The sequence below is a fragment of the Sphaeramia orbicularis genome, chromosome 1 (assembly GCF_902148855.1).
Source record: "Sphaeramia orbicularis chromosome 1, fSphaOr1.1, whole genome shotgun sequence".
Taxonomy (NCBI): domain Eukaryota; kingdom Metazoa; phylum Chordata; class Actinopteri; order Kurtiformes; family Apogonidae; genus Sphaeramia; species Sphaeramia orbicularis.
In genome coordinates, this window is record NC_043957.1 from 8,353,201 (window position 1) to 8,379,268 (window position 26,068).

The 26,068-nt window shown below is 37.1% G+C and overlaps 3 protein-coding genes across 13 annotated transcripts in view; 1 reads left to right on the top strand and 2 right to left on the bottom strand.

Moving 5' to 3' along the window:
* The window catches only part of sh3pxd2aa (SH3 and PX domains 2Aa), an 84,940-nt gene extending 78,911 nt beyond the window's left edge, over positions 1-6,029 (bottom strand). The window contains exon 1 of one of the 2 annotated variants that reach the window (XM_030149137.1): positions 5,687-6,029. In XM_030149137.1, coding sequence (XP_030004997.1) covers positions 5,687-5,782 — 96 coding nt within the window. In that variant the 5' untranslated portion in view covers positions 5,783-6,029. The remainder of the gene's footprint in view (positions 1-5,686) is intronic. The other variant, XM_030149148.1, reaches the window with a different exon arrangement.
* Positions 6,030-8,801: 2,772 nt separating this feature from the next.
* On the bottom strand, positions 8,802-22,727 carry stn1 (STN1 subunit of CST complex). Of its 5 annotated transcripts, XM_030143906.1 has the most exons (10): positions 22,485-22,727; positions 21,185-21,280; positions 19,760-19,837; positions 15,777-15,950; positions 14,245-14,334; positions 14,146-14,167; positions 13,107-13,254; positions 11,426-11,542; positions 11,272-11,344; positions 8,802-9,744 (listed from the first exon to the last, which is right to left on the bottom strand). In XM_030143906.1, exons 1-10 carry the CDS (start codon positions 22,615-22,617, stop codon positions 9,587-9,589), a joined length of 1,089 nt encoding a protein of 362 aa, XP_029999766.1. In that variant the 5' UTR covers positions 22,618-22,727; the 3' UTR covers positions 8,802-9,586. The 5 variants fall into 5 exon arrangements, with proteins under 5 accessions (XP_029999766.1, XP_030000005.1, XP_029999845.1 ...); XM_030143985.1 differs by lacking the exon at positions 14,146-14,167 and having other exon boundaries at positions 8,803-9,744; positions 11,426-11,539; positions 14,223-14,334; positions 22,485-22,726; XM_030144064.1 differs by lacking the exon at positions 14,146-14,167 and having other exon boundaries at positions 8,803-9,744; positions 14,223-14,334; positions 15,777-15,947; positions 22,485-22,725.
* A 1,430-nt stretch (positions 22,728-24,157) lies between these two features.
* The window catches only part of LOC115425612 (serine/threonine-protein kinase 10-like), a 69,543-nt gene continuing 67,632 nt past the window's right edge, over positions 24,158-26,068 (top strand). For all 6 annotated transcript variants that reach the window (XM_030143618.1, XM_030143705.1, XM_030143292.1 and 3 more), the window contains exon 1: positions 24,158-24,488. In XM_030143618.1, the coding sequence (XP_029999478.1) occupies positions 24,339-24,488 (150 nt within the window). In that variant the 5' untranslated portion in view covers positions 24,158-24,338. The remainder of the gene's footprint in view (positions 24,489-26,068) is intronic.

A 26,068-nucleotide genomic window follows, 5' to 3' on the forward strand; every position in this document is an offset into this window, starting at 1 on the left:
CACACACACACGCACGCACGCACACACACACACACACGCACCAAGGTTCGAATAGTTTTGGATTTTTCATTCTAGTTTAGTTTTATTTAGTTTTGACTTTTCTTTCTCTAATTCAGTTTGTTTTAATTCATTTTTAGAGCAGGTTTGCTAGTTTTTATTAGTTTTCTTTTTTTTTCTAAATGCTTAGTTTTAGTTTAGTTTTAGTATTCATTTTAGTTTTATCGTATCTTTTCTCTTCTTCTCTGTCGTATTCAAATAAATCCCAGACAGGACTCTGCTACTTTCTCCCAACTTTAGTCTCCATGTTTCCAGGTAGAGTGGGGACCAGAAGACGACTGGAAACCACAAGTGACGGACCGTCAAGTGTCGTATGGTGACAGCAGAGAAAATTGCTAGAGTGAAATAAATCGATTTCGTATCAATCCGACATTGACAAAGAGAAAAATTTCATCTATAATTTTTATCCGTTTTAGTTAGTTTTGTAAACACACAATACAGTTTCAGTTAGTTGTGTTTTTTTCTTTTAATTATAGTTTTTATTTATTTCAGTTCATGAAAATGTTTTTACAATTCTAGTTTTGGTCATTTTGTTAGTTTTTGTTAACGATAATAACCTTGACATGTACACAGACACAGTGATTGAACCTGATACATGTTGGACACTCAGGGGTCCGGCTTCCCCACAGTCCGACCAGCACCCCCCCCCACAGGATAAGCGTTTCCAGCTGGTTTCACAAACATTACAAATGAGATTCAGTGGGTGACACAGATTGTGTCTGTGTCGTTTTCTCTCCTTCCTTCTCCCTCCCTCCTTTTTCTCTCCTTCCTTCTCCCTCCCTCCTTCTTCTCTCCTTCCTTCTCCCTCCCTCCCTCCCTCCTTTTTCTCTCCTTCCCTCTCCCTCCCTCCTTTTTCTCTCCTTCCTTCAGATTGTGTCTCTGTCGTTTTCTCTCCTTTTTTCTCTCTCCCTCCTTTTTCTTCTCACAGTAACGAGCCTTGTCTCATGAGACACAGTAGCGAGGGAAAGTAGGCCACAGAGCGACCCACGGAGACAGAAGAAAGAAGAGAAGAGAGGAGGAGAGGAGAGAAAAGAGGAGAGAGAAGAGAAAAGAGAAGAGAAAAGAAGAGGAGGAGCAGTGAGAAGAGAAGAGAAGAGAAGAGAAGAGAAGAGAAGAGAAGAGAAGAGAAGAGAAGAGAAGAGAAGAGAAGAGAAGAGAAGAGAAGAGAAGAGAAGAGAAGAGAAGAGAGAAAAAAAGAAACAGAAGTGAACAGTAGACTTCCAGTGTCAGGTTTGATGGGTCCAGTTGCAGCTAAAGCCATTGGTGAGACTTCAGAATCAGAAACAGAGGCTTGTCTGGGCCATGGAACAGCACCAGTGGACTACTGAAGACTGGAAGAAGGGGTTCTGGACTGAATAAACCTGACACTGTTCAGTCTTCTGTTCCCAGTGTAAACTCAGACTCGTTTACTCCTCCACTATCTTCTCTGTGCTTTCAGCTGTTGTCCTGTCAGTCTCCTCTCACTCCAGCTGTTGACTGTCAGAAACTTGTCTTCTGGTTCTGTTGTGTCTTTGGCTCTGCCACACCTCTTCCTGTCTGCATTTCCCAGTCCAGTTTCTGAGTGCCTTTGGATGGTGAAGGAAACTGGACTTACTGACACCTGGACTTTCTTGGACATTTCTCTGTAGGACACACCTACATTTTTCAGTCTTCTGATGCTCTGTCTCTCTTCTATCGTTAATCACCTTTTCCTCTTTTCCATTTTTATAGTAACACACTACTTTCTGCAGTCCAGTACTGTTCAAATAATGCTCCCAACGGTATGGTACCAAAGTGTGTTCCAACACTACTTTTCTGCAGACACAGGGGGTTGGAAGGAAGTCACAAACGTTGGGACACCTGGAGGAATTGAACCACCAACTTTCCAGGTTTGATCAACCTCCACTGCTGCAGAACTGCTTTAAGTTGTTAACCCATTTCTTGTTCGCCTTTTTGTATAATTCTGAAATGTACATTATTTTTCAGTTTTGTTTAACCTTACCTTTTTTTTTTTTTTTTTTTTTTTTTTTACCTCTGGCAGTTCACCGCTTACCTTTGTACCATTTCAAGCTGTTCATTGGACTGGAACTGCTTGAATTTCAATACAAAACTGGAAAAACTGGGGTGTTCTAAAACTTTTGACCGGTAGTCTATATGAGTCTGAACAAATATTATTATTATAGTTAATAGTGCATTTACATATATGAGTCTGAACAAATATTATTATTATAGTTAATAGTGCATTTACATATATGAGTCTGAACAAATATTATTATTATAGTTAATAGTGCATTTACATATATGAGTCTGAACAAATTTTATTATCATTGTTAATAGTGCATTTACATATATGAGCCCTTTTTGGGTTTCATTTCATATTGAATATATCTTTTTACTGAACTTTTGTAAACAGTTCCACAAAATAGAGTTCTTCAGCTAAAACATGAGCCTATTTGAGGAATGATAGGAGAATGTTTAATATTTGGCACTGATGTTCCCTTTGGTTTGATCTGACACTGGTACCAAAGGTTTGGGATGTACATGTACAAATAAGTTGAGGCATAATATAATTAAAACTGCATTTATTTTTTTGATAAAATTTCAGGGTTTTTTTGGGTTTTTTTTTCAGGTTATTCACATGCTTTTTTTTGTGTGTGTGAAATGACAGTTTGTAAATGTAAGTATTTTCATAATTTAATGTGTTTTTTTTTTTATTATTGCACTAAAACAAAGAGGAAAAAGTTGTCATTATTTCTAAGTTGATGCATAATATTATTAAAATTGCACTTATTTTTCTGACAAAATTTCAGTTTTTCAGGTTATTTACGTTTTTTGTGAAATAACAGTTTGTAAATATTTTCATAATTTCATGTTTGTTTGTTTTTTTTACTGCACTAAAACAAAGAGGAAAAAGTTGTCATTACCATACCATACCAATTTTATTTATAATGCACTTTAAGAACTTCACAGCTGGCCAAAGTGCTGTACACGAAACATAAAACAAGGGATTAAATAAGTAAATAAATAAGTAAAAACAGTGTTAAAAGAGGGTGCAAAGCGGGCTAAGAACAACAAAATACAGCCATCATAAAAGCAAAGACAAATTAAAATCTGATAAAAAGTTTCTGTATCACCATCTGTGGAGTAAAATTGCGGGACAAACTGTGTGTGGAGATAAAACCAATATCAAATATAATTCAGTTTAAAAAAGATATACAGAACTGATTCTTGAGAGGTACAGTATTTAATAATGACAATGAGGCCTGTTTGTTTATGGATAATGTTGAATTGACAAATCTGTGGCAATTATTGAAGAAAATGGTTGAATTGTTGAGTTTGTTTGTATGACAGCACTACTGTGAACATTTGTTGTGTATAATTCAGTTACTGCATTATGTATTAGTTGTGGTTCGATGCTAAAATTAGGAAAAATGTATTGTTTGATTCTTGTTTGATTCAGTTAGTGATAAAGGTGTAAAAGCACTGAGGGGTTGGATTAAATAACTTCATACTTGTTCTTCCTACTCCTTTTGCAAAATTCAGACTTGTATGTACTGGAAGATAGATTCTGTTCATTTAAATGTTATTTTGTTTTTGTCTTAATTTGCTTTGTTTTGTTTTATTTTGTTTATTTGCATGTTCAAAATAAATAATTAAAAATAAATTAAAAAAACAGCATAAAAAATATATTTAAAAAAAATATATTATTATTATTTCTAAGTTATGGACTTAACCCTTTCATGCACAGTGGTCACTACAGTGGACAGTTATTCTCCAGCTGTTCTCTTGCATATTCATGGGTTTTGTTGTTTTACTTCCACATCAGTGAAATAAGTGAACGCTCACTCTGCAAAAATCTAACTGACCAAGTGTATTTTTCTCATCTCCAGTCCAAATATCTCATCACACTTAAAATAACACAAAATCATCTAAAGAGGAACTTTTCAGTGAGATATAAAAACTGATTTATAGACAATAGATCTGGAAAATCTGATTTTAAGAAATCTTACCAAGATAATTTTCACTTGTTCCAATGGCAGATTTTTTTGCTTGAATTAAGCAAAAAAAATGTTCCTCTATAGGTGATTATATCTTATTTTAAGTGTGATGAGATATTTGGACTAGAAATGAGAAAAGTACACTTGGTAAGATTTAGATTTCTGCAGTGCATGAACCATCCCATACACTGCAATTCATACCGTTACTGAAACTGTACTGTTCTAGATAAACCTGATCTGCACTAACATGTTTGAGTGTAAATCAATTGCCTGTTATTGTTATTAAACTGTAATTCCAATCCAATCCAACTTTATTTATAAAGCACTTTAAAACAACCACAGTAGACCAAAGTGCTGTACAGAAGAATAAAAGCACAATACAAGTTAATCAAAGCATTAAAAATATTGAAATCAAATATTAACAAGTTTTTGTGGGCTTTTTTTTTTTTTTGCATATTATCTCCACGAAGTGAGTAACGACTAGTATTAGTGCACAGGTGTCAAACATGTGGCCCGGGGGCCAAATCTGGCCCGTCAAAGGGTCCGGTCTGGCCCGTAAGATGAATTTGTGAAATGCAAAAATTATACTGAAGATATTAACAATCAATAGTGTAAAAATCATTTTACATACACATATAAACCACTTAGATCTCAATTGGGCCAGACCAGAAAATACTGTCATAATAACCTATAAATAATAACAATTGCAGATTTCATCTTTGTTTTAGTGTAAAAAAGTTAAATTACATGAAAATGTTTACATATACAAACTATCCTTTTACAAAAAATGTGAATAACTTGAAGAAATATGAACAATGTGAAATGTCTTGAGAAAAGTAAATGTAATTTTATCAATATTATGTGTATTTGTAATTGTAATGTAAATTGTAATGCACATGTGTAAATGATAAACTGATGCAGAATATTGTAAAAACTGCACTTGTTTTTCTTAAGACATTTCAAGTTGTTCCTGTTCTTCAGATTTTTAAGGAAACGATGTAGATATAAACATTATCATAATGTCATTTTACTTTTTTCACTTGTTTTTTTTACTGGTCCGGCCCACTGGAGATCATACTGGGGTGAATGTGGGCCCTGAACTAAACTGAGTTTGACACCCCTGTATTAGTGTATGTTAAAATGAGAGAAAACATCAGATTATCTGCATTAAAAATATTTTCATTTCATAGTTTTCACACAGTTTATCAGTAAATACGTTTCTTTGCTTCAAAAATGTCATGCCTGGTGTCCAGCTGAGTGGACATTTTTTCAACTCCATGAAAAATGGGTTCTTAAAAACTATTTCTGTCACACTGGTTTTTTTTTAATGCCTCGAGGAATAAAAACACTCACGAATAAAAATGTTGATTAAGGCTCTTATAATTCATGCATGAAAGGGTTAATAATGTAGTTGGACATCCCTGAATGAACCCATTCCAGTCCGTGCTGGACTTGAATGGTGCGTTCAGGTGTCACAGTGAGGCTGTGAACAGGCCATACATCCAGCTGATGTGGACCAGGTGTGGAAGCAGGACACAGACACACACACACACACACAGACACACACAGACACACACACACACACACACACACACACACACACACACACACACACACACACACACACACACACACACACAGGTAGCACTCACATAGTGTTTGGACGGGTTCCGCCTCTTCTCCACGTCCACCACCTTCACGTCCGTTACCGTGCGGAACTGCATGTTGACCCTGCACAGGCTGAACATAGAAGAGGCTGCGGATCCGGATCAGATCTGGAGTCACGGGACACGAATCACGACCAGCATCCGTCCGGTTGTCATTTCCACCGACACGACCGTGGATGTGACCGTAAACTTATCCGGTGGCGGTGACGGTGGAGCTCCGGTTCGGTCGAGCACGCGCACGGATGACGGAGGCGGATCCGCAGAAAACAGCGGCTTCCAGGACGGATCCGGATCCAGACCCAGACCCAGACCCGGATCCAGATCCAGACTGGAAGGGAAGAAAGAAGACCAAACTAAAAGAAGGAGGAGGAGAAGAAGAAGTGAAGGTAGCTCCTTCCTTTGTGTCTGCGGCGCGTGCCAACGGAACGGGCATCGGTTAAACTCGGTAAACCCCGGAGCTGCACGCGACGGAACCGAAGGAAACCGGCGCCGTTTCCAAGCAGGAAGCAGCGGTGAATTTAGGGAACGGAGTGGGATGGGCCAGTCCTCAAGGATACTCCGGTAAAGCAGGCAGGAAAAAAGAAATAAATAAAAAATAAAATAAAAATATTTCCGACAGGAATCTTCAAGGATACTCCAATAAAACACTCAGAGGAAAAAATAAATAAAAATTAAATATCCGATAAGAATCCTCAAGAATAATCCAATAAAGCACTAACAAAAAAAAAAAAAAAAAACAACAATATTCGACCACAATCGCCTTGTCTCGTGCCAGTCCGTGGCTTCGGGCTGATTCAGTCGGTAACTTTTCCCCCTCCCCGGAAACGGTTTCTAATCAAACCCATATTTACACACATTCACTCCATACTGTGGGTTCTGGATGACAGTCCCGGTGCAGCTCTACATATATTTATATTCTCTGATCGGTAGGACCGTGTTTCTGACCGGAGACACGATCAACTGAACTATAGATACAGATGTTCCACAGCCGACCAATCAGCGGCGGCCTGTCTGCTTCAAACAGCCAATTAGCGAGCAAACACTGCCCCCCTGCGCACGCGCCGGCACGTGCAGCTCAGGAGGACCTCCACCACTGATGCACACTGAGCAACTGAGCACTTCTGTTGGTACAGTTAGCAACTTTTTTTTTTTATTTTTCCCAAATTGCACCTAGCTTCCGTTTTTCATATATAGTTATGTATGTTTGGTTTTTGTCTATAGGGAATTAATCAGATTCAGAATTGAGGGGATATTATAGTGTGTTACAGTTACTCCATTCAGGTATAATAAAGAAAAGTTGGAGGGAAAAAAAATTATCAATACAATAAATAGCACTAAAAATAAATAAATACTCTATTAAGTCAGAATTAGAACAGCAATGTATACTTTAGTCAAGTGTTTTTCAACCTTAGGGTTAGTAATAGATGAAATAAAAATAAAAAAAAATAAAAAATATTCTTTTAATGATGATTGTTTATTTTATTTTAGCCACTTCTTTGTTTTGTTTTTTTTTTTTCCTGAGGGGAATTAATCAGATTCAGAATTTGGGGGACATTACAGTGTGTTACAGTTGCTCCATTCAGGTATAATAAAGAAAAAAGTTTGAGGAAAGGAATTATCAATACAAACAAACAAACAAGCAAATAAATACTCTATTAAGTCAGAATTAGAACATCAATATATACTCTAGTCCAGTGTTTTTCAACCTTGGAGTTAGTAATTGATTAAAAAAAATAAAAATATTCTTTTAATGATGATTGTTTTATTTTAGCTACTTAATTTTTTATTTATTTATTTTTTGTTAATTAGACAATTGTATCTATTCCTTACTGATCACATGTCAATATTGGATTTACATAAAGGGCTGTCTTCTTTTGGGTAGGGTGGGATTGTGGGAGGGTCAAAAAGAAAAATGACAGAATGGAAGTCCTTTTTATCACATTGCACTGTCATGCCTGTGAAATTACATCCAATAAAAAAAGTTTATTTAAAAAAATAAAGATTCAGTGTATATTTCATTATAATTAAAACACCACACACTTTTCCAAATAAAAATCCAGTTCAAATAAAATGCAGAATATATCTGAGAGGGCAAATGTGGATTGACCTGATCATGTGACCACATGTGTTACTACGCTTCAACCTGCCCAGTCACAGGCAAAAAAAACAAACAAAAACGGACCAATCAGAGAATGGCCCGCCTGGCCCCGCCAAGACATCTAAGAGAAACTGAGAAACAGACACCAAAAAAAAGTGCATTGTAAACATTATATAGAATACATGTCCTCTAAAATTAACGTTTATTTGTAACATTGTATAGCAAAATATTACAGGATCAATAACAAATTAATTTTAGCAAATTTTAGCAGTTTTTGACTGTGTTGCAGGCATCAACATTTAATTAGTTTAAATTTAAATAAATAATTTCAACAGTGAAAACAGCTTTTTTTTTTAAATTTAAATATGGGTTCAAGGGAACTAAGGAATGGCAGATGAATTTTTATTGTACCTATAGAAAGTATCCCAACTTTTCTGGAAATAGGGTTTGTAGCTGCAGTTGGAGTTTGTTGTCCCACTACACAAAACACAATAAAACGACACAAAATGGACAGTATAGAGAGGCAGTTCAGCAGGTTTTCTCTGAAGGATCATCTGATGTTTATTTGAGTAAACATGTCAAAACCTGAGGGAAGGGAAAGACTGAGGACTGAAAACAGACGAGTATGCATATCTAATGAATTATTTTATTTAGGAAAATCATATCAGAATTATTTGCAAAAGTGATGAATGGACGGGGACACAAACAGGAGTCTGTGGTGTCACACATTAAAAAGGTGCATGAAACCCAGAAATACATGCAACACAAATGTTGTCCTCCTACAAAATAAAATAAAAGGACTGAAGACATTCTGTTGGACAGGCTATTCATGACCCACCATGATGTTTAGGTTTACATGCAGGATTTAATTTTTTTTTTTAATGTAGGTTCTTTTCTCTGACGAAAAACATTGTTTTTATTTTGTACTTGAATTTTTTTTCCCATTATTTTTATTTTTTTTTAAATTGTTTTTGTTTTGTTTTACTTTTTTTTTTTTTTTTTTTTTTACACAAAAATGTTTCAATCATATTTTTTTTTACAGATTTAGAAAAAAAAAACTGTACTAGAATTTGTAAAGAAAAATAATTTGCAACAATTTCAAATCTGTATTCCTGAATGTTGAAATTCCACTTTTTCAATATTGAAACCTAAGAAAATCATCTCCGTAGCCTAATAGTTCAGCATAGTTTGAACTTTCCATCCAATGCAATGCAATCCCTGCAGTAGTTGTGGGAGGGGCCTCAGTGCACTGTGTACCCCGGGGCCCATAAAGCAGTTCAAACAGCCCTGAATATAAGCGCTAACTTATATTTGGTTCTAGTGCGTTGACCGGTTTGGATCCACAGGTTCTAGATGTGGTCGTTTTTATTCTGTTGCGTATTTTTGCACGTTGTACCGCATTTGCCCACCAGTCACCGCCAAAGTATTCTGGAAAATAGCAACGTGATCATAAGGATATTATATTAAAAATGACTAATATCTGCCAAAATACTGGTCCGATCAACTTACTGTTTTCACTAGTCTGTTCACTGAGCAAAAGTATATGAATATGACAAACTGCAGCAGTCAGCTGTGTACGGATGGACACACACACACATACACACACACACACACACACACACACACACAGAGGCCACTTGGCTTTGAATATATAAATATTTGGAGTCATCGGACACCAGATAAATGTCATGATCAAGGCTCTTACTGGTGAAAGTTTAGTATAAAAAACATTCGGTGCCTGATGTGCATCAACAGGAGGGTTTCGTTTCCAACGCCATGTGCTGGTTTCAGAGGATTGTGTAGTGGTTGTGGGCGGTGCTGATGATGTCACTGTTGCACTCCAGTGACTGGAGGAGCAGCTCCAACGCCGCTTTACTCACATTGAGGCAGTAGCGCTGTCTGACCGCAGACAGAATGTGGAGGACGTGACAACCTTTCTCTGCATCTACGGAAAAAAAAAAAACAACAGGAAGAAAGTGGACGTCAGCGCACAAGCAACCAACGAATTTAACCCTGAAAGAGCCCAACATCCACCGACCGGTGACCAAAACCATCTACTGATGGAATGGGTTCCTGAATGAATAATAATTAAGACACTAGTTTGATAAATGATAGTGGATGGCAAGGTTCTAATAGTTTTAGATTTTTCATTCTAGTTTAGTTTTATTTAGTTTGGACTTTTTTTCTCTAAATCAGTTCGTTTTAATTCGTTTTTAGAGCAGGTTTGAAAGTTTTTATTAGTTTTTTTTTTTTTTTCTAAATGCTTAGTTTTAGTTTAGTTTTAGTATTAATTTTAGTTTTGTCGTATCTTTTCTTCTCTCTCGTATTCAAATAAATCCCAGACAGGACTCTGCTGCTTTCTCCCAACTTTAGTCTCCATGTTTCCAGGTAGAGTGGGGACCAGAAGACGACTGGAAACCACAAGTGAACACAAGTGACGGATTGTCAAGTGTCGTATGGTGACAGCAGAGAAAATTACTTGAGCGAAATAAATCAATTTCATGTCAATCCAACATTGACAAAGACAAAAACAAAGGGAATTTTATCCACAATTTTTATCCGTTTTAGTTAGTTTTGTAAACATATAATACAGTTTCAGTTAGTTATGGTTTTTTCTTTTAATTATAATTTTTATTTATTTCAGTTAACAAAAATGTTTTTACAATTCTAGTTTTCATCATTTCGTTAGTTTTCGTTAATGATAATTACCTTGGTGGATAGACACACTTATTTATATTAAATAATATTAAAATGAATGAAAAGTGAATGAAAAATGAATGAAAATATTATAATAATAATTAAATAAATAACATAAAAAAAGAAAAAAAAAATCAACTAAAATTAAGTAAAAAAAAGACTAAAATAAGTAACAAAATGAACAAAAAAAGCCAAAGTGATCAATAAAATGAACAAAAATGAATAAAAATCCACAAAATAGTAAGATGAACAAAATAAGCTATGATTTGAGCAGAACTGAGGAGAAAATAATAAAATAGGCAACAAACTGATAAAAATTAAAAAAAAAAAAAAAGAACAAACATGAACAAAATGAATAAAAATTGCACAAAATAATGTTGAAGACACTTGGTTTATATTTGTGAAAACTCCGTCATTTTCACCAGTCAAACCCATGGAGTCGGATCAGTGACAGTACGAGCCATGGAGTCGGATCAGTGACAGTCGTGCCAACCCTTCGGTTATTGGACGACCCACTCTACGTCCTGTGGTCCACATGGATGTGCCTTTGGTGGACTTACATTTGTCCCTCTCTGTCTTTGGTGGACTTACATTTGTCCCTCTGTGGTCCATGTAAATGTGTCTTTGGTGGACTTACATTTGTCCCTCTGTGGTCCATGTGAATGTGTCTTTGGTGGACTTACATTTGTCCCTCTGTGGTCCATGTAAATGTGTCTTTGGTGGACTTACATTTGTCCCTCTGTGGTCCATGTGAATGTGTCTTTGGTGGACTTACATTTGTCCCTCTTGGAGTCTTCCCTGATGATGTCCTTGACAGTGATGAGCAGATCTGTGTCCCGTTCAGTCACCTGGTGAGAGACCACACAGTCAGAGTTAGTCCGTCCGTCCTCCTGTCCTTTAGTTGGTCTTTTTATTCTGCTCATCATCACATGGTAGACTGGATCCTGGGACTGGACTTTGCGGTACACCACCCCCTCGTCCTGTAGAATCTGCAGGACGTCCTTCAGGAGGTTCCGTAGCTGCTGGCAACCAGACGGACCCGCCTCCTTAGAGGACAACACCAGAGGAGACAGAATAAGGGATGGCACAGGAGCAGAAAACACATGCACTGAACTGAACCAAGTAGGCGGAGCTTAGTAAAAACCCCGCCCCACCGCACAACACTTTGCCCCTCCTCCTCAGTGAAACCCTGCCCACAAAGGGGTTCATTTAGAGTCTGAACTTTCAATCTTTTGAAAAAAACTTTTCAAAACTTTCATTTCAAAAGGATCAAGTGAATAATGTCAAATCAAATTCTGTTTATATAGTGTCACATCAGGACAACAGTTCTCTGATGACACTTTATATTTAGAGCTGGAATAAACCAGACTGTGAAACCAATGGACAGACGCCAACAGACTCCAGCAGGAGGAAAAACTGAAAAAACAGCACGGTAACAAGAAGAAACCTGGAGGAGAACCTGGAGTCCAAGAAACCAGATGGACAAAAAACTGAGATGGAAGGATGGAGAGAAGAACAGATGGAAGGATGGATAGAGGGACAGATGGAAGGATGGATAGAGGGACAGACAGACAAAAAGACAGAAGGAAGAATGGAAGGAAGAACAGAAGGATAGAGGGAAGGAAAGAAGGAAGAACAGGATAGAGGGAAGGACAGAAGGAAGAACAGAAGGATAGAGGGAAGGACAGAAGGATAGAGGGAAGGAAAGAAGGAAGGACAGAAGGATAGAGGGAAGGACAGAAGGAAGGACAGAAGGATAGAGGGAAGGACAGAAGGAAGAACAGAAGGATAGAGGGAAGGACAGAAGGAAGAACATAAGGATAGAGGGAAAGACAGAAGGAAGGACAGAAGGATAGAGGGAAGGACAGAGGGAAGAACAGAAGGATAGAGGGAAAGACAGAAGGAAGGACAGAAGGATAGAGGGAGGGACAGAAGGAAGGACAGAAGGATAGAGGGAAGGACAGAAGGATAGAGGAAAGGACAGAAGGAAGGACAGAAGGATAGAGGGAAGGACAGACAGATGTATGGAAGGATGGAGCGAAGGACAGAAGGAAGGAAAGAAGGAAGGACAAAAGGACAGAAGGAAGGACAGACAGATGGATGGAAGGACAGACAGAGGGACAGATGGACAAAAGGATGAAAGGACAGAAGGAAGAATGGAAGGAAGAACAGAAGGGTAGAGGGAAGGAAGGATGGAGAGAGGGACAGATGAAAGGACAGAAGGAAGGACAGACAGACAGATGGAAGGACAGATAGAGGGATGGACAAAAGGACAGAAGGAAGGACAGACGAAAGGACAGACAAAAGAATGAAAGGACAGAAGGAAGAACACACAGACAGACGTATGGAAGGATGGAGAGAAGGACAGATGGGCAGATGGAAGGACGGACAAAGGGATGAAAGGACAGAAGGAAGGATGGACAGAATTTGGGGACATAAAAATCTAATTCTGTCTGTATTTGTATGTTTCATTTTATTATATTATTTATATTTTATTTGTATATTTCATTTGTTTTGTATATTTGTATTTGTTTACTTCATTTGTCCCTCTGTCCGCTCTGTTCATCTCTACTGGACCGGAGGACTGGGTGCAGGACTGGTGGGGTGTACCTGGTCCACTGAGGCGGTCTGAGGTGGACTGGAGATCACGGGCTGCAGAAGGTCCTGGACATCATAAGGCCTGAACCTGTTCACTGAGTTCTGCTTCAGGAAGTCCTTCAGGATCCATGTGGCTTTGGTTAAGGGACTGACAGAGACCCTGAAGACAAACAGTTATTAGAGAGACAGAGGAAGGACACCAAAGAAGAAGACATTTAACCCTTTAACCCCTGACTGCAGGTAAAGGTTCACATATGAACCCTTTAACCCCCCTTTAAAGGTTCTGTTGTGAATCGTCATCTGTTTCAGGTTCATTAAAGCTGCTGTGAGTTTGTGCTTGTGCTCCTTTTCTTCAGTGGTTTTGTTTTACTGTGTGTTTTAGGGTCAAAGCAGGTGGAAAAACAGAAAAAAGACAAAGAGAAGAACTGAAGCTTGACAGGTTTGGACTAAATAAGGCACTGGAATGGACATTAATAAGAGATGTAGGATGTTGAACATCAACTGGGAACTGGAACACACCTGGAATTATTCATTTTGTTCATTATTTTTTTTTTGTTTTTGTTTTTGTTTTGTTTTTTTGTTAATTTTCATTCATATGTTGATTATTTTTGTTCAATTTCTTACATTTATGAAATATTCTGATAACTTTTGTTGATTGTTTTACTTTTCTTTCTCAGATCATTTTATTTTTGAACTCCAAAAACCAGTAATTTGACCCAGTAGTTTTAGTTGCGTCTCTTTTTTTCTAAATCAGTCCAGCAGCTTTTTGACACCTGTTTAACTCCATAAAACAGTTCCACAGACAAAACTCAGTAAAAACACAGTAAAAAAAATAAAGGAAAATCACCAGAACACTGGAAAAAACAGGAAAAACAAAAAACACAAGAAAAACAGTGTAAAAAAAAAAAAAAAAAAAAAAGGCCAAACTGCTCTGTGTTTTGCTCTGGGGTGGTGGTGGGGTGTTGGTACCCTGTGGCATCTGACTGCAGGGTACTAATACCCCCCCCCCCCCCCCCCCTTCCACAGGGGTGGGGGTTGGGGGTGTGGGTACCCTGTGGGGTCCGACTGCAGGTACAAACACACACCCCCCTTCCACAGAGGGTGGTGGTGGTGGTGGGGCGTTCGTACCCTGTGGCGTCCTGTGGCAGGTGCAGTGGTTTGTCGTAGCAGAGTCTGTAGAGCTGCAGAACCTCAGTCATCCAGGAGATCTGGACCGCCATCACCGGGTCATCGACTTTATCTGAAACAGACACCTGTGATGACCAATCAGAGGGTGGAGGCGGAGCCTAAACTCACACAGAACATGTCCCATCATATAAAAGCCCATCTGTGGGTCTGTTAGTTCAACCAGCATCACACCAGTGAAATAAGAACAGATTAACAAAGAAATAATATAGAATAAATAATAACTACTGTACAAACCTTTCACTGTTTTAGAGGGAAAAGGTAAAATTACATTATAAATATGTTTACATCTCCAAACTAGCCTTTAAAAATTTGAATAACATGAACAACCTGAACATTCTAAAGACAAATAAGTGTAATTTTAATAATATTCAACCTCAGTTTATCATTTATAGATGTTCATTATAAACGTACAGATACAGTGGATCTACAAATGAACACAATAGTTAGGAACCAACTGAATATTAGAACAATTACACTGATTTATATGAAGACAGTTCAGGTTATTCAGATTTTTGTTCAGGTTAGCAGAGCTTTCTCCATCGCAGCTCCAACCCTCTGGAACTCCCTCCCACCTTCTATCCGACACTGCTCCAACCCCAACACCTTTAAATCCCTTTTAAAAACTCATTTATTTAAGATGGCTTTTAATGTTTAATCCTAATGTTCAACGTTTAACTGTTTTATATTCATATACCTACCTTTGCACCTGCTTTTAATCTGTTTTTAATTTGTCTGGTTTGTGTTTTTATCTGTTGCATGAAAAGTGTCTGAGTTCTGTGAAAAGCGCTGTACAAATAAAATGTATTATTATTATTATTATTATTATTATTATTATTATTATTATTATTATTATTAGACTAGACTAGATTATATTAGACTAGATTAGATCAGATGAGACTAGATTAGATTACATAAAACTAGATTATATTAGACCAGATTAGACTAGACTAGATTATATTAGACTACACTAGATCAGATTAGACTAGATTATTCTACACTAGACTAGATTAGATTAGACTAGATTAGACAAAATTAGATTAGATTATTTTAGACTACATTAGACTAGATTAGACTAGACTAGATTAGACTAGACTATATTATATTAGACAACACTAGACTAGATTAGACTAGACTAGATTAGACCAGATTAGATTAGACAAAATTAGATTAGATTATTTTAGACTACGTTAAACTAGATTAGACTAGACAAGATTATATTAGACTAGATTAGATTAGACAAGATTAGATTATTTTAGACTAGATCAAATTAGATTAGATTAGACCAGATTAGACTAGATTAGACCAGATTAGACTAGATTACACAAGACTAGATTAGATTAGACTAAATAAGATTAGACTAGATCAGATTAGATTAGACTAGACTAGACCAGATCAGTTTAATTGTTGTATATCCTGGGATAGATTGGACCCTCTGGTGGTCAGTTTTGGCCCACAGACCTTATGTTTGATGACGCCCCCACCCCGTCCACTCACAGAAGGTGGAGGCCATGATCTCTCTTTGCTGCCGGGACGTTTTCACGGGCCCTCGGACTCGGATCAGCTCTCCGATGTCCAGGCGATAGGAGTTCTGATGGGTCCGGTGGAACTTCTTCAGCTCAGCCACCGGGTCAAAGCCTCCCTGAGCTCCATCGCTGAGCTTTTCCCCTGCTGTAGAGATCAGAAATACATCCAACCACATAAGAACAGAGGGACAAAAGACACTGTGTCCACTGTGTCTTCATAATGGACAGTATGGACGACGACAACGAAGACGATGATGAAAACAAAGACCATGAAGACTGGGCCATTTTCAACTCTTTTCCATGTGTTGATCCATTGAAATTGTTCTAGGTCATTGTGTGTTCATGTTCTTCTTGATCTTTTTGGTTCTTTGGCGTCATTTGGATCCAGTTGATAGTCTGTGTTCACTTTGGGTCTAGTTGTAGACAGAGCTGCTCGTTGTTTTCATGCTTGATTGTGTTCTTTGACTTCCATATGAATATTTGTACTGTAAAATCCTACATTTGTGCTTTAAAATGAATTTTAAAAAAACCTTGATGAGATAAAAAACATATCAAAACATACTAGTAGAACACTCCAAAACAGCACTATCACTATTATATTCAATTATTTACATAAATTCACCACTAAAACCTCGATAAAACACAGTTAAAGGTCATAAAAATCTTGCATTTCTCTCTCACTGACTGCACTCTGCAGCTTTAAGCCCCACCCACTTTCACCTCTCCCCCTCAGCCAATGCAGACCTCTACCCTCATGTGTTCTTGACCGATAGAAAGAACCCAAACTCAGATAAAAGATAACAGTTGGGTTTTGTCAGTAGCATAAACGGTTCAGGAGTTACAGTCGTTTAAATGACGTAAAAAGCTGAATGTGTCACCGGAGACGCAGTCGTCTTAAAAGGGTTAATTATGTCTGTCAGTTGTTTTCCAGGGTCATGACCGGCTGATTTTTCCTGCTTTAAACTCGGGCAGATTGTCTTTATTTAAGATGGATGATGCTAGTTTCAGGAAATATGGACCAATTTCTACAGTATTGGTAATAATAATAATAATAATAATAATAATAATAATAATAATAATAATAATAATAATAATAGACCTTTGGATGGATGACACTGATTGATTTATTTTTCTTATTTATGTGATTGTGCCAATGCAGACCACTACCCTAATGTGTTCTAGACCAACAGAAAGAAGCCAATCTCAGATAAAGATAATGATTGGATTCTGGTTCAGCAGTAATGATCATTTGAATGACGGTTTATGCAGATACGTGTCACAGGAGACACAATGGTCTTCAAAGGGTTAAAGGTTCCCTCAGTCCAGGGCTGCTCACAGCTCAGTTGGGCTGAATTCACAGAACATATTCCAGGATGACCACGAAGTTTGAGCTAAATGACTTCAAACATAAGGTTGTTGGTGTGCAGGTTCATCCAGAGCCTTGAGCTGAAGGTAAAACTGTTCCTGCTGAGTCTCACACTCACATGTGCTGAGTCGTCTTTGTTTTCTGCTTTCACCCCAAAATACAGGAAAGAATAAAAATGCCAGTCAAGCCCGTCAGTGGAAAATAAAGATATAAATGTATTCAGACAAAGGAAATGCATGTGTGCAGGCCTCCAGCATACACATCAAACACACAGCTGTGTGTGTTTGCACAAACAGCCCACGGGACGCTACATCAGATCATACTGCTCATCTGTTCATCTGGATTTGCAAAACAAATTCAGCCGAGTACGACACCACGGAGCTGTGTTCAGGATTCAGTATATATACAGTGTATATATAGTATATACACTGTATATATGCAGTATATATTCAGTATACATACTGTATACTCAGTGTGTATAAAGTATATATACAGTACACACTATATACTATATGTAGTATATACACTGTATATATATTGTACTCTATATATACAGTACATACAGTACAGTATAAATAGCATATATACAGTTTATAATGCAGTGATTTCAACCTTTTTTTTTACTCCTGGCTCCATTTTAACATCACAAATTTCTGTGACCCCAATCATTCAAAACAAGACTTTTTTTTTGGCTAAAATTAATGTGTTTTTGATCCTGTAATCGTTTTCTCTCCTCTGTTTCAAATAAATGTTCACTTCAGAGGACATTTAGTCTATATAATGTATATTATTGTGGACGGAGGCAGTAAATCCATGTGTAGATTACTGCACAAAGGGTCAGGATATGTACAGGCAGTCCAGCTGTGATTTACAAGGAGGACAATTAATACTGAACAAACAAGAACTGAAACTATGAATTATGAAAGAGCTGCAGCATCTGAAACTGACCACAATGAACATTTGACAGATAAACAGAACCACAGAGAAACAGAACCACAGAGAAACAGAACCACAGTGCTTCAGTTTCACAGCCACAGTTTGTCCATTATGGATTGGGATTGGCTCTGTCAACTCAACACAGATTTATATTAGTAAATTTATTTTTATTTTGAATTCCAGGCGACCTCATGTGGGGTCCCAACCCCAAGGTTGAAAAACACTGATATAATGTCTATAATACTCTGACAGAACTACCAGTAATGGTACTTAACAGAGACACCAGAGCTGTTTGAACCCTTTGGAGTCACAGTCCCTTTAACCACCTAAAGCACATCATCTGAACAGTGTCGTACTAATGACTACATTTTTTTCCAAACACTATTTCTTTTAACGGTTTTACTTTTTTTTTTATTACATCAACTTAAGCCATAAACAAAAATACCAAATACTCAGTAACTATCATATTTTTTAACCCTTTAAAATGACATGCTTGTAATCAAAACAAACCATAATTTTTGATGCAAAGAACACTTTTTGTTTTTCTTCAATGTAGAACATAAAAATTTGATTACATATGACCCAGCCCTCAGAGAGAAAGGCAAGGGCTATTGATTTTGGATCAGTTTGTTTGATTTTTAACACTTTAGCAGCAAAACTATTGGTTGAATTCATACCAGACTGGGTTTATAGATTACCAGTGACTCAGAATAGATCTCATTACATTTTGGGAAAAAGTAGGTCAAAGTTCTAATTTTTTACTATTTTTTAAAAAAATTTTTGCATTTACTTATAATGGGTGAAATACATGTGAGGGGCGGAGCTTGTTGTGCCTGGTACCACTTGTTTACAAAGTGATGATTTTAGTGAATGAGTCAGAATTTTAAACTAGAAAAGCACTCGGAGAGCGCAGACCTCCGCCAAGGCAGATCAGTCCCCCCCCCCCGATAACCACCAAAATTTAATCATTTGTTCCTTGTGCCAGTATCAACATTTCCTGAAATTTTCATCCAAATCTGTCCATAACTTTTTGAGTTATCTTGCACACGTCCAGACAGACGGACAGACAGACAGACAAACCAACGCCGGCAAAAACAGAACCTCCTTGGTGGAGGTAAAAAATCAGGCAAAAACAAACAACTTTTGAATTCTGACCTAAAACAAACTGTGAAAAATAATCTGACCTTTAATAAAATGAAGGGTAGAGTGTGTATAATACAGTCATAAAAATGATTGCACCACCCCTTTTCTTCCTTCAGTTTCTTGTTCATTTTAATTCCTGGTCCAACTAAAGGTACAGTTATTTGAACAAATATAATGAGAACTACAACAACAATAGCTTATAGTAGTTGAATTTCAGAGCTGGTATCTATCCTTTTAACATGTTTTCTGGATAAAAACCCAAATCCCTTCAGTTCTTATATCAGTATCTGTGTCATTGTACTGACAAAAACAGTGAAGCTTTTATTCATTCCATGTTTTCTGTTCTGTCTGTTTCAGTCACATGGCAAACACAGGAGTTAGGACTGGATTACAGAACCATTGTTTACGAGGACTTTGGATGGAATAAGAATTTCTTCTGCGACTGTATACTCCCCTGGACACCAGAGGGTTAAACGCAGATGATAATTGTTTGTATTCATTTGACTCACTTTTCTGAGGCTCCACCGTCTCTTTCAATGGGTCATTTTTCCAACAAAGGCAGTTGATAACTCCAGTTCCATCATCCACTGGAAACAGCAGAAAAAGGAGCAAAACCAGGCATTCAACTGGGAAACTCAAACTCATATTTCTGCTTTTTACACAACAGGAAATGTTTGCAAACTTGAAACAAAAACTGAAATTGTTGCACAGTATGTAGACAGTTTTAGCAGATGGGTGAACCTCTGCCCATCTTCACTTCAGAGATCCTGTTTTTATACTGATTTAAATCATCCACTTGTTGCTAATGAACCTGTTTCATTGCAGAGCGTCCCTCCAGCTGTGTCTTTTTAGTCCAGTTACTTTTCGGACATGTTGCTGCCATCAAATTTGTTGACTTTAAACATTTCTTTTCTATGTTCTATGATGAATCAAATATTGGATTATGAGGTTTTTACTGACATTATACACCGAGGTCCAACTTTCTTTTTGGAACTGGAGTTGTACATGGTTTTCTTCTACTTAAAGCTGTTATTCACTTCATCCTTAACACTGTTTAGATCCTTTTAACTTTAAGTCATCCTCATCTTATTTGGTCTTTAATATCATTTTCAGTTAATTTTTTTTATTATTATATTTTTTTTTACATCATTTTTATCTTGCTGAATAATGTCTCAGATTGCACTCATTTAGTTTCTTTTGAATTTAATAAAAACAGAAGATAATAAAAATTAATGAATGAAAGACGTTTTTTAAAGGATAGTTTGTAGAATGAGATGACTTAATTTTACTTTTCTCACTGTAAAAATAGAGAAAAGTTTGGAGTTGACATAATTAATAGGTTATTATGTAATTATTGTACTGCACTGGTCCACTTGACCACGGTCAAACCAACCCTGATTCTCCTCTGCATGGTCAACCTGGCCCCTGGTGTTTTTCCAGTGCACTATTTATCTGATAATTATAGTAAAGTAAGTTGGCTAAAATGGTTTTAAGGCTATTTTTAACATGAAATAAAATCGTTTTCCTCCATAATTATTTCACGAATCTGGTATTTTTATTATTACTTCATATGCTATTAGCACAAACACTATGAACTACTTTTACTGTTTAGTTTTGGAGTAATCATACTCCAAAATCCCTTCCAGGCTACAACTGTTTTCATCTGAAATAGTGTAGAAGACTAAATTAAATGATGAATAACATTAATTTTTCCAATAAGTACCTCATGAATTTGGTTTTTTTTTTTTGGTATTAGTACTTCATATATTATTAGCACAAACACTATGAACTACTTTCAATTTGTACTTTTGGAGTAATTATATCAGATAAATAGTGCACATGAAAACTACTAGGGGCTGGTTTGACCACAGTTCCACCTGAGATCACATGTGTGTCCCCTAATGTGAGCAGAAACTGTTTGTAATCAACAGTACCTCCGTAACAGAAGAAGTCTTCTCTTTCCCTCTTGTAAACCACCGTCCCAAGCACATCCACTTTGTAGATCGGATGAGAGTTGTAAAAGTAAATGCCTGTCATCCGAGAAAACAGCATTAATCTCATCTATCTGTAACATTAGTTCATTGTGTTGTGGTCATCTGCCATTAACATTAGTTTATTGTGTTGTGGTCATCAGTCATTAACATTAGTTTATTGTGTTGTGGTCATCAGTCATTAACATTAGTTTAAGGTGTTGTGGTCATCAGTCATTAACACTAGTTTATTGTGTTGTGGTCATCAGTCATTAACATTAGTTTAAGGTGTTGTGGTCATCAGTCATTAACACTAGTTTATTGTGTTGTGGTCATCAGTCATTAACATTAGTTTATTGTGTTATGGTCATCTGTCATTAACATTAGTTTAAGGTGTTGTGGTCATCTGTCATTAACATTAGTTTATTGTGTTGTGGTCATCAGTCATTAACATTAGTTTAAGGTGTTGTGGTCATCTGTCATTAACATTAGTTTACTGTGTTGTGGTCATCAGCCATTAACATTAGTTTATTGTGTTGTGGTCATCAGTCATTAACACTAGTTTATTGTGTTGTGGTCATCTGTCATTAACATTAGTTTATTGTGTTGTGGTCATCAGTCATTAACATTAGTTTATTGTGTTGTGGTCATCTGTCATTAGCATTAGTTTACTGTGTTGTGGTCATCAGTCATTAACATTAGTTTACTGTGTTGTGGTCATCTGTCATTAACATTAGTTTATTGTGTTGTGGTCATCTGTCATTAGCATTAGTTTACTGTGTTGTGGTCATCAGTCATTAACATTAGTTTATTGTGTTGTGGTCATCTGTCATTAACATTAGTTTACTGTGTTGTGGTCATCAGCCATTAACATTAGTTTATTGTGTTGTGGTCATCAGTCATTAACACTAGTTTATTGTGTTGTGGTCATCAGTCATTAACATTAGTTTATTGTGTTGTGGTCATCTGTCACTAACATTAGTTTACTGTGTTGTGGTCATCTGTCATTAACATTAGTTTATTGTGTTGTGGTCATCTGTCATTAACATTAGTTTACTGTGTTGTGGTCATCTGTCATTAACATTAGTTTACTGTGTTGTGGTCATCTGCCATTAGCATTAGTTTATTGTGTTGTGGTCATCTGTCATTAACATTAGTTTACTGTGTTGTGGTCATCTGTCATTAACATTAGTTTATTGTGTTGTGGTCATCTGTCATTAGCATTAGTTTACCGTGTTGTGCTCAGTCTGTGTGTTGTTGTTACCTGGTACCTGCATGGACTCCTTCATCTGTAGGATATCTTTAATATAGAGCCGAGCAAAAGCAGAAAATATCGGGTCCAGTCCCCACAACATGGAAGGTAACTCTTCCTCTGGGTCCACCGTAACTGCCTGCATTTCATCCTGAAAACAAAAGTTTTTGTCTTGTTTTACTTCCTTGCCCCGGACAAGCAACAACTAGCTAGCTAGCTTCTGTGGAGTATGTGGATGCTGCCTTCATGTGCTTTGGCAATTATGGTAAATTCCTCATGACGAACTCGAAATTGTACATGAACACCCCCTCGTATTTTTTCACTGGAAAACTGTGAGAAAAGGTTCATACAGGAGCTGCCGAGATTAAATAACCTTTGTTCTTTTCAATGTGGTGGAGAGCAACGAAGGATTCATCGCGAATTTTAAACTTTTTTTAAAAATTAAAGTTCTGCTGCTGTTCGCTGATGATTTTGCACATTTATAGCAGACACAACTTGCAAAAGAAGTGCTGTATCAGCTAAATTAACACGTCCAAAACCGTTTGACCCAGGTAGCAGGTCACAATAAATGTGCCCCAGCCATAATTCATTTCGCTACGACAACAAAAGCGCTTGAAAACAACGCACTGGTAATTTCAGATTCTTGTACAGAGAAGACTAATCTTCCCGATAAGCATTTGAAAGCAGCATGAGCTGTGCCGGTCACATGACGCACGGTTACTTACGTTAAAAAAATATATATATTGTTTTTTTAATTAATCAACGGTATGTTTGAATTTACAAACCGAAATAGTTTGCTACATTTACAAGTGGCAGAAAAGCATTAAAATACTGCCATGTCCTTTCAAAAGTTGCTTTTGTAATTTACAGCTCTTGCGGCGCGTTCGTACGCCGCAATGGTATATGGGATATGTAGTTGTAGCGACACAAAGAAACCAGACTACTACCGATTGTGCTCACTGACAACACTACAAACAAGTAAGTTAGCTCAGCTTATTCGAGTTTATCGCCTTGTATGTTGTGATAAAATGCCTTAACGTGTCCTAAGTAAAAACATCTCCTTCATCATTTGCTCTCCGGTACAGACGAGGGCAGCAAAAGACTAGAATTACCCCGCCAAGTGTCAAGCACGAGGATCCCCGAGAAGAGAAAGAGCCACGAGCCCGCGCACTCGAGGACGCGCATTGACACTAAATCCGCTAGATTGCTGAACCTTTACACGGCTGGGCTGCACCACTGCTTTTTCCGTTTGACTTTTTAAAATCGTTTATGTCCGAGACAACTGTACGCGTTTTTTGTTTTTTTTTAATTTGTCTAAAGGATAAGTTGACGTCGCTCTGTGGAATACAAGTATTTGAAAGGAAGGCTTGGACTCCTCTTTTTCTTTTCTTTTGGTGGAGGAAAAAGCCCAGAGGGTTGGCGACAAGAGTTGGAACAACAACCAGCTTTTCCCGGAAAATAAAGTCTGTGTCAGGCCAAAGGGAAAATGCCAGGACTAGTGTAGGTTAACCTCTAGTTCTTATTTCAGAGGTAAACAATGACCCATAAAGGGTTATTATTGTGTGGACTGGACTGGCCGGAACAGTGTCCAAGGCTAAGCTAGTTTTCAACTGTTATTAAAGCTAAGCTAGTTTTCAACTGTTATTAAAGCTAAGCTAGTTTTCAACTGTTATTAAAGCTAAGCTAGTTTTCAACTGTTATTAAAGCTAAGCTAGTTTACAACTGTTATTAAAGCTCCCTTTACTTCAACTGTTAGCTCGGGTCAACAGTTACTCTAAAAGACTTCAACGTAGTTTTTGGCATGATTTAATACCGTGTGGAAGTTTTCTTTTTCGACTTTGCTCGCTGAATGACCCAGGATTCAATATGTCATTTTTTAATTTTCGCAAAATCTTTAAATTGGGAGCTGAGAAGAAGAAGAAACAGTACGAGCACGTGCGCAGAGATGAGAACCCAGAGGAAGTCTGGGATATAATTGGAGAACTGGGAGATGGAGCCTTTGGAAAAGTCTATAAGGTAGGACATGGCCCATGGTCAAACTGCTCCTTTTAACCCATAAAGGCCCAGAGCTACCTTCATGACAGCTCTCAAATGAATTTGTATCCATATTTAACCTTTTATAACTGATTTATCACCTGTTATTATAATATCATCCTCTGTATTTGGTATTTTTCAGTGATAATCTTGTATTTTCCTGGATTGATCAGGTGTTTCTTTTCTAACAGGGGTCTGGGATACAAAAGAATAATGTCTAATGTCATGATATAGATTTATATTGGGATAAATATCATTACATGGGTTAGTTTGGTTAAAATAGTTATCTTTGCTTCTAAAATGCCTCAGAGATGGTTTGGACTGAATTTGTATCAACATTGATCTTTTGTTTTGTTTTGTTTTATCCATGACTCTGATTTTAAATGTTCTTTTTCTAAATTTCTCTAATATTTTTCTTGCTCTGACTGTAAATAATAATTTCCATCTACTGTCATCACATCTGACTGAGGAAGAAAAATCTACCATTAAACTTTGAGGAAATATTGATGTTTCTGAACTATAAGGACATAAATATTGAGACACATCATGTCTACAGCTGTAAGATATCCTTTTAGTTTAGTTTAGTATGTTTACTTATTTGTTTTGAATATTGCATTAAAGTCAAACAACAAAAAAATTATATAAAAGAAAGTCAAACATCTCACAGGAGTGGGATGAAGTTTAATTGATAACACCCCCCCATCCTTCACATACTCTAAATTCCTGTCAGATTCCCGAAGTAACTCCAAAATCTTCACATATCAGACTAAATTCTGACTATGCACAAAACACAAAATTGCTGTACATATCAAGGATAGACTTTGTCCATTTTGCAGCAGCATTTCACATTAAAATAAACTCTGTCCTTTTCATGAAGATTGGACACAGAAACATCAATACTCATTATATTTATCCCATAATATAAAACTATATTATAACAGTCATTATTGTTTTGGATCCCAGACCCCTGTTAGAAAAGAAACACCTGGTTTCAACATGTCCACATACTTTTGTCCATATAGTGCATTTCACATTAGCTGGACACTGAGAACCTCTATGTATTCATCTGCAAAACCCCAAATTTACCCTCATTTAGTATGGATGCTAGTCTTTGACCCTTGTTAATGTGTTGTCTGTTGATTCACAGTGAAATCCAAGCTGCTTCAGTTCACTGTAGTTGTGTCGAGTAGTTTTTGTTTTTTCAAACAGCTTGTGTGACTGAGTGTGGAGCTCATGCAGGTCACCAGGAAGTGGCTGCATCCTATATCGGCGGTGGCCACTTCATTAAGCACATCCTGCCCGAAAAAAAGCCAAAACAAACAAGAGGAATTTCCACTTTTGCGAGGGACATGTGTGGTGTTCTGCTGAGTCACACATGGACTCGGACCGCAGACCACATCGTACACTTGGATCCTCTTAATGGACGTGTGAGCTTATAGTCAAGACAATGTCGAAGTCCAACATATACGAAGAAAATCAGCCCAAATGAAACTAGGGCTGTGTATTGGCAAGAATCTGGCGATGCAATACAAATCACAATACTAGGATCACAATACGATATA